This window comes from Neovison vison, chromosome 2 (genome assembly GCF_020171115.1).
Source record: "Neovison vison isolate M4711 chromosome 2, ASM_NN_V1, whole genome shotgun sequence".
Taxonomy (NCBI): Eukaryota; Metazoa; Chordata; class Mammalia; order Carnivora; family Mustelidae; genus Neogale; species Neogale vison.
Genome location: NC_058092.1, coordinates 21,593,638 through 21,608,075, shown reverse-complemented (window position 1 = coordinate 21,608,075; position 14,438 = coordinate 21,593,638). Strand labels below are relative to the sequence as shown.

General features: G+C 49.2%; 1 protein-coding gene across 1 annotated transcript in view; it reads right to left on the bottom strand.

Moving 5' to 3' along the window:
• Positions 1 to 527: 527 nt before the first annotated feature.
• OPRD1 (opioid receptor delta 1) overlaps positions 528 to 14,438 on the bottom strand; it is a 33,410-nt gene continuing 19,499 nt past the window's right edge. The window contains exons 2-3 of the mRNA XM_044236347.1: positions 3,430 to 3,779; positions 528 to 1,069 (exon numbers count right to left, since the gene is read on the bottom strand). Of these exons, the coding sequence (XP_044092282.1) occupies positions 528 to 1,069; positions 3,430 to 3,779 (892 nt within the window). The remainder of the gene's footprint in view (positions 1,070 to 3,429; positions 3,780 to 14,438) is intronic.

Genomic DNA, 14,438 nt, shown 5'->3' with positions numbered 1-14,438 from the left:
CTTGAGCTGTCGCCGCTTGGCTGACCTGTCCCTCTCTCTTGCCCCCAAAAGAGGACCACCCCCCCCACCACCAGAGAGAGACCCAGTCTTGCAGCCCTGTTCTCAAGCCTCGGTCTCCACCAAGGCCCCCTGAGTCCTGGGTCCTTGGCTTTTTCAGGTCCCAGGCCAGCAAGGCCGGCTCTGGCTAGAACCCGAGGCTGTCCCAAGGTTGAGGCTGGCCCGCCGCAGAGGTTCCATCTAGCACAGGCCCCACTCCCCTAAGTCGCTAGCTAGCTTCCGACACCAGACCCAAAACCGCCGACCGCGCCGGCAGCCCAAAGGCCCCGCCCCTCGCCCCGCCGCAGCCCGGAGGCCCGCCCCTCCGCAGGGGCCCCGCCTCTCGGCCCCCGCCAGGCTCCCGCTCGACCCCCTTCTCCAAAACAGCGGCGCCTTCGGCCCCACTCCGCGTCGCGGCCCCGCCCCCTGCGGGCCCCGGGTGCCGGCCAGGTCACCCCGGAGGGGCGCTAGGCGGGCCGGGCCGGCGCGGTTTAGGCGGCGGCGCCCCCGCCGGGACCGTCGGACGGGGTGCAGGCGGTGACCCGTTCACGGGCCGTGGTCTCGCGGGCGCGGCTGAAGCTGCCGGGCTCCGGGCGGCCGCAGGGCGTGCGGCAGAGCTGGCGGAAGCAGCGCTTGAAGTTCTCGTCGAGGAAGGCGTAGAGCACGGGGTTGAGGCTGCTGTTGGCGTAGCCGAGCGCGATGCACAGGTGCAGCGCGGCCACCACCAGCGGGTCGCGGCGGTCGATGTCCACCAGCGTCCAGACGATGACGAAGATGTGGATGGGCGCCCAGCACACCACGAAGGCGCCCACCACCACCAGCACCATGCGCGTGATGCGCCGCAGGCTGCGGTCCTTCTCCTTGGAGCCCGACAGCAGGCGCACGCTGCGCAGGCGCAGCAGCATCAGGCCATAGCACACGGTGATGATGAGGATGGGCACGACGAAGGCGAAGAGGAACACGCAGATCTTGGTCACGGTATCCCAGTACCAGCTGGGGCTGGGGAACTGGAGCATGCACACCACAGCCCCGTCTGCGGGGGAAGCAAGGAAAGACAGCAGGTGAGGAGTGCGGGGGCAGAAGCGACCCCGCCTGCTCGCCACCCTTCTTGGCTTGGTCAAGTCCCACAGCTCCTCCTGGCCTTTGTTCAGAGTGATTCTTCTGCCCGGAATGTCCTCCTACACCTCCGTACTTGGTGAACTCCTACTCATCCTTAAAGACCCCAGCAGGATTGGCTGTAATCTAGGAGGTCTCCTTTCTATATTTTCTTCAGCTCCCTTTAGCAGCCTCTACATCCATGGGCCGCAGTAATGATATAATTTAGCCCAAACCCACCAAATGCCAGTCATTATGAGGCCTCAAAACATCCTACTCATTTCCAGACTAGCTCCAGTGAGGACAACACTGCTCAGACAGATCTAGAGAGTATGATGAGTTAAGGGCAGAACTTGGGCCCTACCAGCTGTGTGGTGTGACCCTGGGCAAACTGTTCAGCCTCCAGGAGAACTTCCATAAAGTGGAACTAATAAGAGTATCTAAACCTCACAGGGTTGTGAGGATTCCACGGGCTCAGGCATGTGAAACATTTAGCACAGCGTGGGTGCGGGGATTCAAGCTCTTGGTGCACTCACAGGAGAGGGGGGCAGATACATTTAGGAGTCCAGAAGTCAGGGCTAGAGCCAGGGAGACAAAGCCCAGCTTAATGGCAAGAAGAACTTTCTGACTGCGGAATTTGTCCAGAGGCGCACCCAGAATGGAATGAGCTCCCTGTTCCTGGAGTGTGGGTGTAGGCTGGACGAGCACCTTAGGGATGTTTCTGGATTCAGACACAGGGCTGAAACTGACCTGGGGAACTCCCAAGGTCTCTTAGAACCTTGGGTTTTGAGGAGCCAGGCAGTGAACTTGGCGCCTGAGAGTTGTAGGAAGGGTACTGGGGATCCACACAGGGGGTCCTCCGGACAGCAGGATGGCAGGACCCCCAGGGCTGACTGAGTCCAAGGACTTCCTTAAGCAGATGGCAGAACAAGGTTCAGAGAGGAACAGCATTTTTCCAAGGTCACACAGCAAGTTACATACAGAACCAACAAATGCTGAGTTGGGGAGTGTGTGCAGGGGATGGAGGGTGCAGTGAGGAGGCCCATCTGGTCTGGCCCCCAGCAGGGCTGCAGTTAATGACCCATAAACTGAAGGCTGACAGTGAGGAATGGAGCCCAACTGCTGAGTCAAGACCAACTGCATGGCAGCTGTGTGAGGGCACCTGGAGCTCTGCCTCTGCCAGGGTTAAGGGTGGTCAAAACGCCTCCCCCCAGGCCTACTCCCATTCCATCCACAGCACCGACCCTCTGCAATCCTCCACCTCAGTGGCCAACAGGAGTAAGAGGCGTGAGGGCAATAGGTCAGATTCGAGGGTTGTAGGTCAAATTCCACCAAATGCCTGCTTGTGACCCTAAGTAAACCACCTGACCTCTCTGATTCTGGATGTTCTTACGGTCAAATAAAGGTAGGGGTCCCTTGTCTTAAGTATTTTACACATATAGTCTCTTTTAAACTTCTCAACACCCCATGATACTGTGTGGCTCGGAGAGGTCAATGGCCCGTGTCACTGGCACCCTGCTATATGACCTGTCCCGCTTCCTTATGTCAAGCTGGGACAATGTAACCAGCCATCACTAGGAAGCAATGGGCCATAACATTTCAAGGCTGGCCATGCTCTCATCACTCCTTCTCCGTACTCATCTGCTGGCCAGATGCCAGCAGGGGAGGATTCCAAAGCCACCACGTGGTGCCCAGTTCCCTGAAGAACTGTGGAATCGAGCTCCTCCTCCAGCTCACGTGCGATGGTGATGTGAGGAATAAATCTCCGTACCGTTCAGCACTAAACTCCGGAGATGGCTTGTTACAGCTGCTGCTCTGACTGATACACGCAGCTACTATGTTAGTGACCATTCTCACTCTGAGGACACGCACCTGTCACTCTCTGCAGGCTATTCTCTAGGGCCTTGCCTTGGTCAGCTGGGCCAGTGGTTTTCACATTGGGGTGGAAGGGCATTTGGGCTGAGACCGCAGATCTTATGGCCTCCACGGCTCACTGGTCAGGGACACTCTCGCCCTAGTGGCCTCTGTCTATCCCCCTTTAAGTCAGTCATCCCCACACACTCCTGGCCAGGGGCTGCATACCCACAGCCCACCTCTCCACAACCCCATTCATACATTTCCTTTGACCAGCAACCCATCTGTCCGTTGCTGAATCATTCATCCTCACAACAACTGTTTACACTCCATCGGCTGACTCCCCACACTCTCACTGGTCGGGAAAGCACACCTCCCACAGGGGCCCCCCATGCTGAACCCGGGGGGTCAGTGGCCTGTACCACAGCTTCCGCACTCACTCACCCCGGGGGCGGGTCACAGCCATGACCATGATGGGGACACCCACACCCGAGGCCAGGACCCAGATGCAGATGTTGATCAGCTTGGCCTTGGCGGGCGTGCGGAAGTCCAGGGCCTTGACAGGGTGGCAGACGGCAATGTAGCGGTCGACGCTCATCATGGTGAGGGTGAAGATGCTGGTGAACATGTTGTAGTAGTCGATGGAGAGCACAGCCTTACAGAGCAGCTCCCCAAAGGGCCATGTCTCCATCAGGTACTTAGCACTCTGGAAGGGCAACGTGCTGGTGGCCAGGGCATCCGCCAAGGCCAGGTTGAAGATGTAGATGTTGGTGGCTGTCTTCATCTTAGTGTACCTTCAAAACAAGCATGTGTGTAATTGTTTCCATTTCACAGATTTCAGTTTCACTTAAGATTCAGGGAGTGGGGGGCACCTGGGTGGATCAGTGGGTTAAAGTCTCTGCCTTCGGCTCAGGTCATGATCGATCCTGGGATCGAGCCCTGCATCGGGCTCCCTGCTCAGCAAGGAGCGTGCTTCCTCCTCTCTCTCTGCCTGCCTCTCTGCCTACTTGTGATCTCCATCAAATAAATAAATAAAATCTTTAAAAAATAAAAAAATAAAATAAAAATTAAAAAAATATTCAGGGAGAAGAAATGATTTGTCCAAGGTCATGCTAAAGGTGAGGGGCAGAGGTGGGACTAGAACCTGGAACCACCTGACTCCACATCACCCCCTTTTCACTATAACAGATGCAAAAGGATTCTCTGGCTGTGGCTGACTTTGGCAGAAGGTATTTTAGGAAAAGCCCTTCCTCTTCTGAGGGGTACTAAGCAACATGGTTAAAAAAAAAAAAACCTGGGCTCCAGAGGAAAACAGGTCTAGGTTCTAACCCCACTTCTACTAGTTATTGACTGAGGGACAAGGGGCCAGTAATGTGAACTCTCTAAGCATCAGTATCTATAACTGTTAAAAAAAAAAAAAAAAAAAGAGGGAGGGGTGGTGATGTGAAATGTAACGGGATGATCTACTTAGCCCTGAGCCCAAAGCCCTGGCAAGTGCTCAGTATATGACAGTTACTATTCTTCATCTATGAAGGATGAAGCTGGGGACTAGACCAGAGTGACCTGAGCCTCTGGCTTCTGCCACTGATCTTTGGGAAATACGACTGGCCAGCTCTGAGGAAGGGACTCTGCCTAGCTGACTGGGTGAGACCTCTGTGGAGGGCCAGGGCTCCCAGTTCTTCCTGTGGTCCCATCCAGACCTTCTCATCCCCAGGGAGCTGGACTCACCCACACATCCAACCCAGGGCATGAGCCCAGGTATCCAAGCCAGATGTGTGCAACAGAGCCCCCCTCCACCTGAAACACCCCTCCATGCCCGACTTTGCTTTGCAGCCTCCTGCACCACACTAGCCCCTGCTGGGCCATCATGTCTGTCATGGTCCCCCTCTGTACCGGGCCTGCACTGGGCAGTGGACAGCCTGGAGGAGGCTCCATACACGGAGACACACTGTCCCAGTGCAGCGTGATCACCGCAGGAACATACAGGTATATCAAGGGGGGACAAGGACTGCTTCCATGCCCCTAGAATGATGTGAGAAACCCAGAGAAGGGCTGCATGAGTGACCCCTCAAATTTCCGAGCAGGAGGAGCCCTGAGAGATTGAGGGAAAATGATTTTATGGAAGTGTGGTCCAAGGACTCCCTTCAGAATTCCTGGAATAGGAGACTCGTAGACCCCACCCCAGACCTACTAAATCTTACCTACATGGGGCTTGAACTCATGACCCCGAAATCAAAAGTCACATGCTCTACCGACAGAGCCATGCAGGCGCCCTGGAAATCTTCATCTTTAACAAGCACCACCCCCAAATGACTCTTAAAGGCTCTAAAGTTTGAGAATGTGGTCTGAAGCCCATAGAGAAAAGACAGGAAAACTGAAGCCCATGGAGGTGGTAACATGACTCACCCAAGGTCACACAGCGGCAGATCCAAGGCAAGAACTTAGACCTCCTGACTCCTGGACCAGTGCTCTTTCCCCACTCTACCCCCAGGGTGGAACCACACCACATGCCTCCACTGCTCTGGAAACCCCGTGCTACCACACCCAGGCTTGGACCCCCGTGCGAGCGGATGATGGCACACCGAGTGCACTCTTGTGTTCTGAATGACGGAACGAATCCACACCAGCTAGGGCTGCTCCTTCACGAAGGGACTGATTTTTTTTTTTTTTTTAAATTCTGATTCATGCATTGTCCTCCAGGGCCAGCATCTGTCCCACTCCCTCCCCAAATAACTGTCATTTGTCCTGGGGCTGGAGAAGCAAAAAGTTTTGCTGGGCGACAGCAGAATTTCAAGTCTCGGGAAGTCTGTCTTCCGCGGGGTGCGGGATCACAGCTGTGTGGGAGGCGGTCTCAAGCCCACAGCTGACTCGTCTAATTTCGCTTCTTTTACGCAGAACAATTAGAGGCTGTTCTTTGCCTGCTATTTTGATTTGTGAGGATCCTTCAATTCCCAGAGGGGGCTGGGATGCTGGGAAGCGGGTGATGAAGCTGCTGTCGCTGGTCCAGGCGGCCTGAGAGGCACCGCACTGATGGCTGGGCAGAGCCCCAGAGGCTCCCTCCTAAAAAGCCAGCCAATCTTCCTCCCCCCACCCCAGCTAAAGGACTGCCAAGCCTGGCCCTACTGGCCTCCTCAGTCAAATCAGGCTGCTCTCCTGCTCTCAACCCCACCAGTGGCTCCCTGAGGTTCTCTCCCTATTCCATGAATTGGTCCCAGAACTTTCCCCTTGATGGATGGGCCCCGCCTCCGCAACCCCACGATGGACTTCTTTGCTGTGCCTTGGCATATCAAGCCTACTCCCACCTTGGGTCCTCCGGGCTGCTGTTCCTTCTGCCCGGAACCCACATTTTGCATGGCCTGTCCCTTCTCTTAAGTCAGGGCTCTATTCAAATGTCACCTTCTCAGGGAGCCCACAGCAGGCCACCCTATGTAGAGTATCCCTCCCCCCATCTCTCTGTCTCAAGCTGATGCATTTTTCTTTACAGCATGAGCCACCACCTGACTTTTACTTTTTTCCTCCACATTTGCCTCTCTTGCTCATGTATGCTCCCCGAAGGCAGGGGGATCGGTCCCTCCTGTTCCCTGCTAAATGGCTGGGATTTACCAATAGCGCCTGGAAAACAGCAGGCCCTTGACAGACACTTGTTAGAACCAGGTCTTAGCAACTATCATATGATCTCCCTGATATGAGGGAGTGGTGATGCAACATGGGGGCCTAAGTGGGTAGGAGAAGAATCCATGAAACAAGATGGGATAGGGAGGGAGACAAACCATAAGTGACTCTTAATCTCATGAAACAAACTGTGGGTTGCGGGGGGGAGAGGGGTTGGGAGAAGGGGGGTAGGCTTATGGACATTGGGGAGGGTATGTGCTTTTGGGTAAATTGGAAGGGGAGATGAACCATGAGAGACTATGGACTCTGAAAAACAATCTGAGGGGTTTGAAGTGGCGGGGGGGTGGGAGGTTGGGGTACCAGGTGGTGGGTATTATAGAGGGCACAGCTTGCATGGAGCACTGGGTGTGGTGAAAAAATAATGAATACTGTTTTTCTGAAAATAAATAAATTGGAAAAAAAAATTAAAAAAAAAAAAAAAAAAAAAAGAACCAGGTCTTAGTCCGGGGGCCTCGTCAGCTCTCACGGAGACCACGCTGCCCACTCTCTCCCCAACAATTCATCATCCAGGTAAGTCAGGGGGCCCACTACAAAAGTACATTTACTCAGGATACTCTACTGCTTCCAGTTCTTCCACAGCTCCCCACCGCCATCTGGATGAAAATCAGACTCCTCAGACTGCCAATCCATCCGGGTGGCCTCCTTTCCCACAGGGCCTTCCATGCCCAGCCACATCCTATGGTTCCTCAGATGTCCAGTCTAGCATGCCCTCCCTGCTATGGCCAGCCACTGTAATGGTTTGGTGGGAATCCTTTACACACACACACACACACACACACACACACAGAGGATTTTATAAAGTGTTATTTCTGCCAATGTAATACAATTATATTGTGTAAAAAAAAAAAAAGTCATATAGTGTTATAATGAATACAGGTTACTCACTCCTCTTTCCTGCTCCCCAGAGGCCACCACTTTTAATATTTTTATTCTTCTGGTGATCATCTCCATAATTCTAAATAACACATTTCTATGGCTATTTCTTAATTTTCCTAATTTATCAGTTTCACACAGTACGTGTTGAAGTTTGTATCGGGTAAGCCAGGCTACATGGCAGTAACAAATTAGCCCAAAATCTCAGTGGTTTCACACTATAAAGGTTTCTTTCTCATCCTTGCAGAGTCCATGCAGCATCTCTGGGACTATATCCCATGAGGCAATACCAGCCCCATTTCAATCTTGTGGTTCTGCCATCTTAACCCAAGGCCTCCTTGATCACCACAGGGGGAGAAGAGACAGCTGCAGGATCATCTCAGCTTCCTTCTAGAAGCAACACAGCATTTCGACCTAAAGCTTAGGGACCGGACTGGTCATGGCGCCGCTCCCAACTACAAGAGGTTAAGAAGTACAGTCTTCTATGTGGCCCGAAGCAAGAAGGACCAGGTATCAGTGAACACTAGTAATGTCTTCCACAACCCCTCCCAATACAGTAGATGAGTATTAACTCTTATACTACCCAGCTCCACTTCCTTTCTCCATCCTTTCATATAGTTTAATTGCAACTGCCAAATTCTTAAATTAAATTTGGGGGTTAGGGGGGCCTGGGTAGCTCAGTGGGTTAAAGCCTCTGTCTTCGCCTCAGGTCATGATCCCAGAGTCCTGGGATCGAGCCCCACATCGGACTCTTGCTCAGCGGGGAGCCTGCTTCTCCCTCTCTCTCCCTGCCTCTCTGCCTACTTGTGATCTCCGTCAAATAAATAAATAAAATTTCTTAAAAAAATAAATAAATTTGGGGGTTATACAGTCTTTCTTTTAGAGTTTACCTTCTTATGACTTTATATTGTCCATTGCTGAACCAAATGGTATACTATCATTACACTTATTTTCTGTACATATTTTTGTTTTTCCTGGAGTTAATAGTTGCCTTTTTTCCCTCATTTGCTTAGTTCTATGTACATATTGCTAAATCTCTTCAAACATTCTAGGAGATCTGTAAAATGCTTTTTCCACATAGTCACAGAAGCTATCAGCTCCCTTTGTTTTCCTAGTGCTTCACCTCCTGGAGCCTTCCTCCTCCCTTTCAATTTGGGACTGGTTGCTTTCTAGGCCACCTGCATACCTGTTCTACTATGTTGAAGAATCAGCTTCAAGTCTTTTCTCTCTTGGTCTATGCCCTCATTATGGTGAACCACATCCTCTAGTCACTTCCTAAGGAAGGGCACATAGGAAGCAAAATTTTTATATCTTTGCATGTCTGAGAATGTCTTTATTCTATGCTCACTTCTAATTTCCTTGACTATATATGGAATAGTATGTTGGAAATAATTTTCCACCAGAATTTTGAAGGCATGGCTCCCTCATCCTCTAGCTTTCAGTGCTGCCATTGAGCTATCTGAAACCATTCTGATTCCTGATGATGTGTATATAATCCGTTCCCCCTACCTCCAAAACTTTTAGGATCTTCTCTTTATCCCTGGTATTCTGGCATTTTCTGATGATATGCCTTAGGATGGTTCTTTTTCATTTGTACTGGGCCCTCTCATTCTGAAGATTCATGTCCTTCAGTGTGAAATATCCTCACTTCATTTCTTTGATAATTAACTCCCCTCTGCTTTCTCTGGAATCCCTAGAAAATTGTCAGTCAGATATTGGGCTTCTTGATTGATCCTTTAATTTTCTTATCTTTTCCATTTTCCATCTCTTTGTCTTTTTGGTACATCCTCTGGGAAATTTCCTTTTCATTACCTCTCAACCTTTCTATTGACTTTTTTATTTTATATTGGCTCTCACATTTTATTTTCCCAGTGTCATTTCTTTTTCTTTTATTATTTCTTTTTTATATAGCATTTATTGCATCTTATTTCATGAATACAATATCTTCTCTTGTTTCTCTGAGGATACTAATAACTTTTGCTTTGTATTTTCTTCTGCTTTCTGCATTATCTATTTGCTTCAAACATTTGTTTATTTGCGCCCCCCCTTTTATCTAGAGACTTCCTTCAAACATCTAGTGATATGAGACTAAACGTTGGTTTTTTAAAAATATATTTTATTTATTTGAGAGAGATTGAGAGAGAGAGAGAGAAAGAGAGAGAAAGCATGAGAAGGGGGAGTGCCAGAGGGAGAAGCACACTCCCCGCTGAGCAGGGAGCCCAATGCAGGGCTTCATCCCAGCCCAATCCCTGAGCTGAAGGCAGATGCTTAACTGACCGAGCCACCCAGGTACCCCGTACAGGTTGATCTTTGAGTAAGGCACTAAATAAGTAAATGGCAGCCCTGTGTGTGTGTGTGTGTGTGTGTGTGTGTGTCCGTGCACATGTACACACATCAGTATGGGGGTCCTGTCAACTGGTGAGCCTCACAGTAGGGGAACTGGGCCAAAACTAAGCTTTTATACAGGGGAACATCCAAATATCAGTGCCAGCATGTGTTTTCTCTGGGGCCTTGAGAAAGAATCCTCCAACCTCCTGCTTAGGGAGCACACTTCCAGCTGTCAGGATTATGGTAGCAGAGCTGGAGGAGGGGTCTGTGGACGCCCCCACACCGCACTTTCCATTTGGTATCTCACTCTGACCCTTTCTGTGTCTGCCGCTCAGAGTTCTTCTAGGTTAACTTCTCGAAAGAAAAACCCTTAACCTCTTGCAGAGTAGAGGGTTAGTCACCTGATTGTGCAGCATAACAAGGGCGGGGGAGGGGGAGCTAAGGGTCTCAATGCTCCCTCTATAGATAATCCATCTTCTGCCCCTGTTTTCAGTTCCACACCTCACCCCTGCTCAGCCTGTTACTCTCCTTCAGATTGCTTTTCATCATCCAAATATGTGTTGACATCTCTTAAGGAACATAACCTGAGGCACAAGAGAGGGAAGTAATTTGCCCAAGGTCACATGACCAGTAAGCAGCAGCGCTGGTATTTAATTCAGGCTGTCTAGTGCCAACATGTGGTAATGACTTTGCTGTACTGCCCCTCAGTGCATGTTACCTCCCTTCCTGTCCCCACCCCGTCCCATAGTTAGTGAAAAAGTGAAGTAATGTGAATTTATTATTTGTTCACTCTTCCGACAGGTATTAATCAAGTATCTGGTATGTGCCAGGTGCTGAGTAAGGAATATAGGTGTGAAGATGACAGTCTAGTTTCTGGAAATTTATGGTCTTAGGGAGGGATCAGACTTTGAACAAACTGCTACACTAATTAATATAGAGTCACCCACTATTACTGCTTTACCATGAAGGAAAAGAACAGGGTAAAGTAATGGACACTACCCAGCAAGAGTGGGAGGGAAGTTTGTGGAAGGAATCTGGCTTATACCAGAAGGTCAACAATGGCTTTTCTGAGATGTGTGCTATGAACTGAATTATAAGAAGAGATATCTAGAAACTTGCTCCTCTCTCCCTCTCCCTCTCTCTTTTCTTGCCAAGTGAGGACAGAGCAAGAAAGTGGCAATCTAGAAGCCAGAAAGAGAGCTCTCATCAGAAATTGACCATGCTGGCACCTTGATCTTCTATATTTAGCCTTCAGAACTGTGAGAAAATGAATTTCTGTTGTTTAAGCCACTCAGTGTATGGTATTTTGTTATGGTGGTTTGAGCTAAGACAAGGTGACATTTCTACCAAGTTGGAAAGAATGAGGAAGAGTCAGCCATGTGAAGTTAAGGAGGTAGGATATTTCAGGCAGAAAGAACAGCATGTGCAAAGACCCTGTGACAGGAAAGCGCTTAATGAGCTGCAGGGATGGTCAGACATTAAGTGTGACTAAGTGGCAGTAAGTCTGAGAAGCAGCAACAGAAGATGCGGCAGGGAGAAGTCAGCAAGGGTCAAATCATGCACAGCAAGAAGTCTGGATTTTATTCTGAGTGCAGCAGGAGGCCACTGGAGATTTTAAGCAAGGGACTGATGTGGTTTGATTTATGTATGTTTCATAAAAGATCACTATGACTACTGTGTAGAAGCTAGAGGAAGGGAAGAATGAGGTTGAGTGAGAGACTGAACTTTCTGGAAAGATAAATCATTTACTGCCCCACCCCTCAAAACCCTACTGCTGGTCTCTAATTTTTTTTTCTATTTCAAAAAGGTGTAGATATGACCTTAGACCCTTGCCTTACACCATATAAAAAATTAACTCAAAATAGATGAAAGACCTAAATGTAAGAGGTAAGACTATAAAGCTCATAGAAGAAAACATTGGAGGAAAAGCTACATGACATTGGATTTGGCAATGATTTCTTGGATATGACACCAAAAGCACAGGTAAACAAAAGAAAAACAGATAAACTGGACTATGTCAAAATTAAACAATTTGGTCAGCTGCCTGGGCAGCTGAGTTGGGTTGATTGAGTGGCTGACTCTTGATTTAAGCTTGATCTGGAGGTCCTGGGATTGAGCCCTGTGTTGGGCTCCACGCTCAGTAGGGAGACTGCTTCCCTCTCTCCCTCTGCTCCTGACCGTAAACTAAATAAACAAATCTTTTTAAATTTTTATTTATTTATTTATTTGACAGAAAGAGAGAGAGCACACATGCAGGGGGAGTAGCAGAGGGAAAGGGAGAAGCAGACTCCTCGCTGAGCAAAGAGCCCAATATGGGGCTCAATCCCAGGACCCTGGGATCATGACCTGAGCCAGAGGCAGATGCTTAACTCACTGAGCCACCCAGGCATCCCAATAAATCTTTTTTAAAAAAATTAAACAATTTGGTGCATCAAAGGACACCGTCAACAGAGTAAAAAGATCACACAGAATGAGAGAATATGTTTGCAAATCACATATCCAATAAGGGATTAATATGCAGCATATATAAAGAACTTCTAAGGGTGCCTGGGTGGCTCAGTCAGTAAGCATCTGCCTTTGGCTCAGGTCAGGATCCCAGGGTCCTGGGACTGAGCCCCACATCACACTCCCAGCCCCGCAGGAAGCCTGCTTCTTCCTCTCCTGCTCCCCCTGCTTGTGTTCCCTCTCTCATGTGTCTCTCTCTGTCAAATAAATATATAAAATCTTCAAAAAGAAAAAAAAAAAGAACTTCTACAACTCAGTACTAAAGAAAGCAAACAACTGGATTTAAAAATGGGCAAAGGACTTAAATAGACATCTCTTTGAAAATATAAAAATGGCCAATAAGCACATGAAAAGAAGCCCAACATCTTAGTCATCAGGAAAATCAAAGCCCCAGTGAGATACCACCTGACTCCTATTAGGATGACTACTATAAAAAAAAAAAACCACCAACAACAAACCAAGGGCACCTGATGGCTCAGTCAGTGAAGCATCTGACTCTTGACTTTGGCTCAGGTGCATGATCTCAGGGTGGAGGAATCAAGTCCTGCATCAGGCTCCACATTCAGGCTCCACATTCAGGCTCCACATTCAGGGGAGTCTGCTTGGGATTCTCTTTCTCCTTTTCCCTCTGACCCACGCGAATGCTCTTATGGTAGTGCATATGTTCTAAGAAATAAATAAATCTTAAAAAAAAAAAACCACAGAAAATAACAAGTGTTGAGAAGGATGTGGAGAAATTGGTACACTGTTGGTGAGAATATGAAACGATGCAGTCACTGTGGAAAACAGCATAGCAATTCCTCAAAAACCTGAAAACAGAATGTCATAAGGTCCAGCAACCCCACTGATGGGTACATACCCAGAAGCACGAAGGTCAGGGTCTCCAAGAGGTGTCTGCAGACATTCAAACCAGCACTTTTCATAAGAGCCAAAAGGTGGGAGCCACTCAAGTGTCTACTGACAAATGAATGGATAAACAAGACGTGGCCTAGGCATACAACAGAACATTAACTTGGCCTTGAAAAGAAAGTAAATTCTGACACCTGCTACAATAGGTGTGAACCTCAAAGACACCGGACCACGTGAAGTAAGCCAGTGACGAAAGACCAGAAACCTGTGTGACCCCACTTATAATGAGGTACATAGAGCAGTCCGATTCACAGAGGCAGAAAGTGGAATGGGGGGTTATCAGGAGCTGGGGGAAGAGAGAATGGGGAATTGTTATTTAATGGGGACAGAGTTTCAGCTGGGGAAGATGAAGTAAGTTCTAGAGAGGGATGGTGGTGACAGCTGCACAGCAGTGTAAATGTACTTCATGTGCTTAAAAATGGTGAAAACGGTAAATTCTGTGGTGTGTATTTTACAATTAAAAAAACAAAAAAGACGTGACTAATGTGCCATCACTGTGTGTGTTCCCTAAGTTGAAGAGTGTGGTGTGGGAATCCTTTAAGGCCCTCTAGATCTTGGCTCCACAACATACTGGACTGTGTGATCTTGCATAAATGACTTTACCTCTCTGAACCTGCTTCCTCATTGGCAATTTCAATGTAATTGGCTTTTTAGGAATAACATGTGGGAAAGTGTCTAGCTTACTGGCTGGCATGTAGACAAGAACAGGCGGCCCTTTTGGGCTTTTATCCCCTGATATCGTTCTGCTTTTCTCTCCTAGGGTTCCCACTGGATCCATTCCTGGGGGTGAGGACAGCAAGCCTGGTGAACTTCTACTGACTCTGAGAGGCCTTGGGAAATCCTTTGCTTTTTTTTCTAAGTCAGAACCCTCCATTAGGTCATCTTGAATTCAGCAGCTGCAAGGGAACCTGCTCCCAGCCACATGTCTCAGCCCTTGGGGAGGCTTCCTGCAGAAGCAGCACGGAGTGGCGGGCCGTGCTCATGTCACAGCTTCAGGCCCATCCCCTCGTCTGTCAGACAAGCCCCACTGGCAGGGGGGAGCATCCCCACTTCACCCTGACCGAGAGGGGGTGTGCTCTGTGTCTGAAGCACGTCACATCCCAGGAGGACTCCAGGGCCTTCCGGAGAGCTGTGATTCTCGGCTGACAAGTTAAGACCATAGTAGA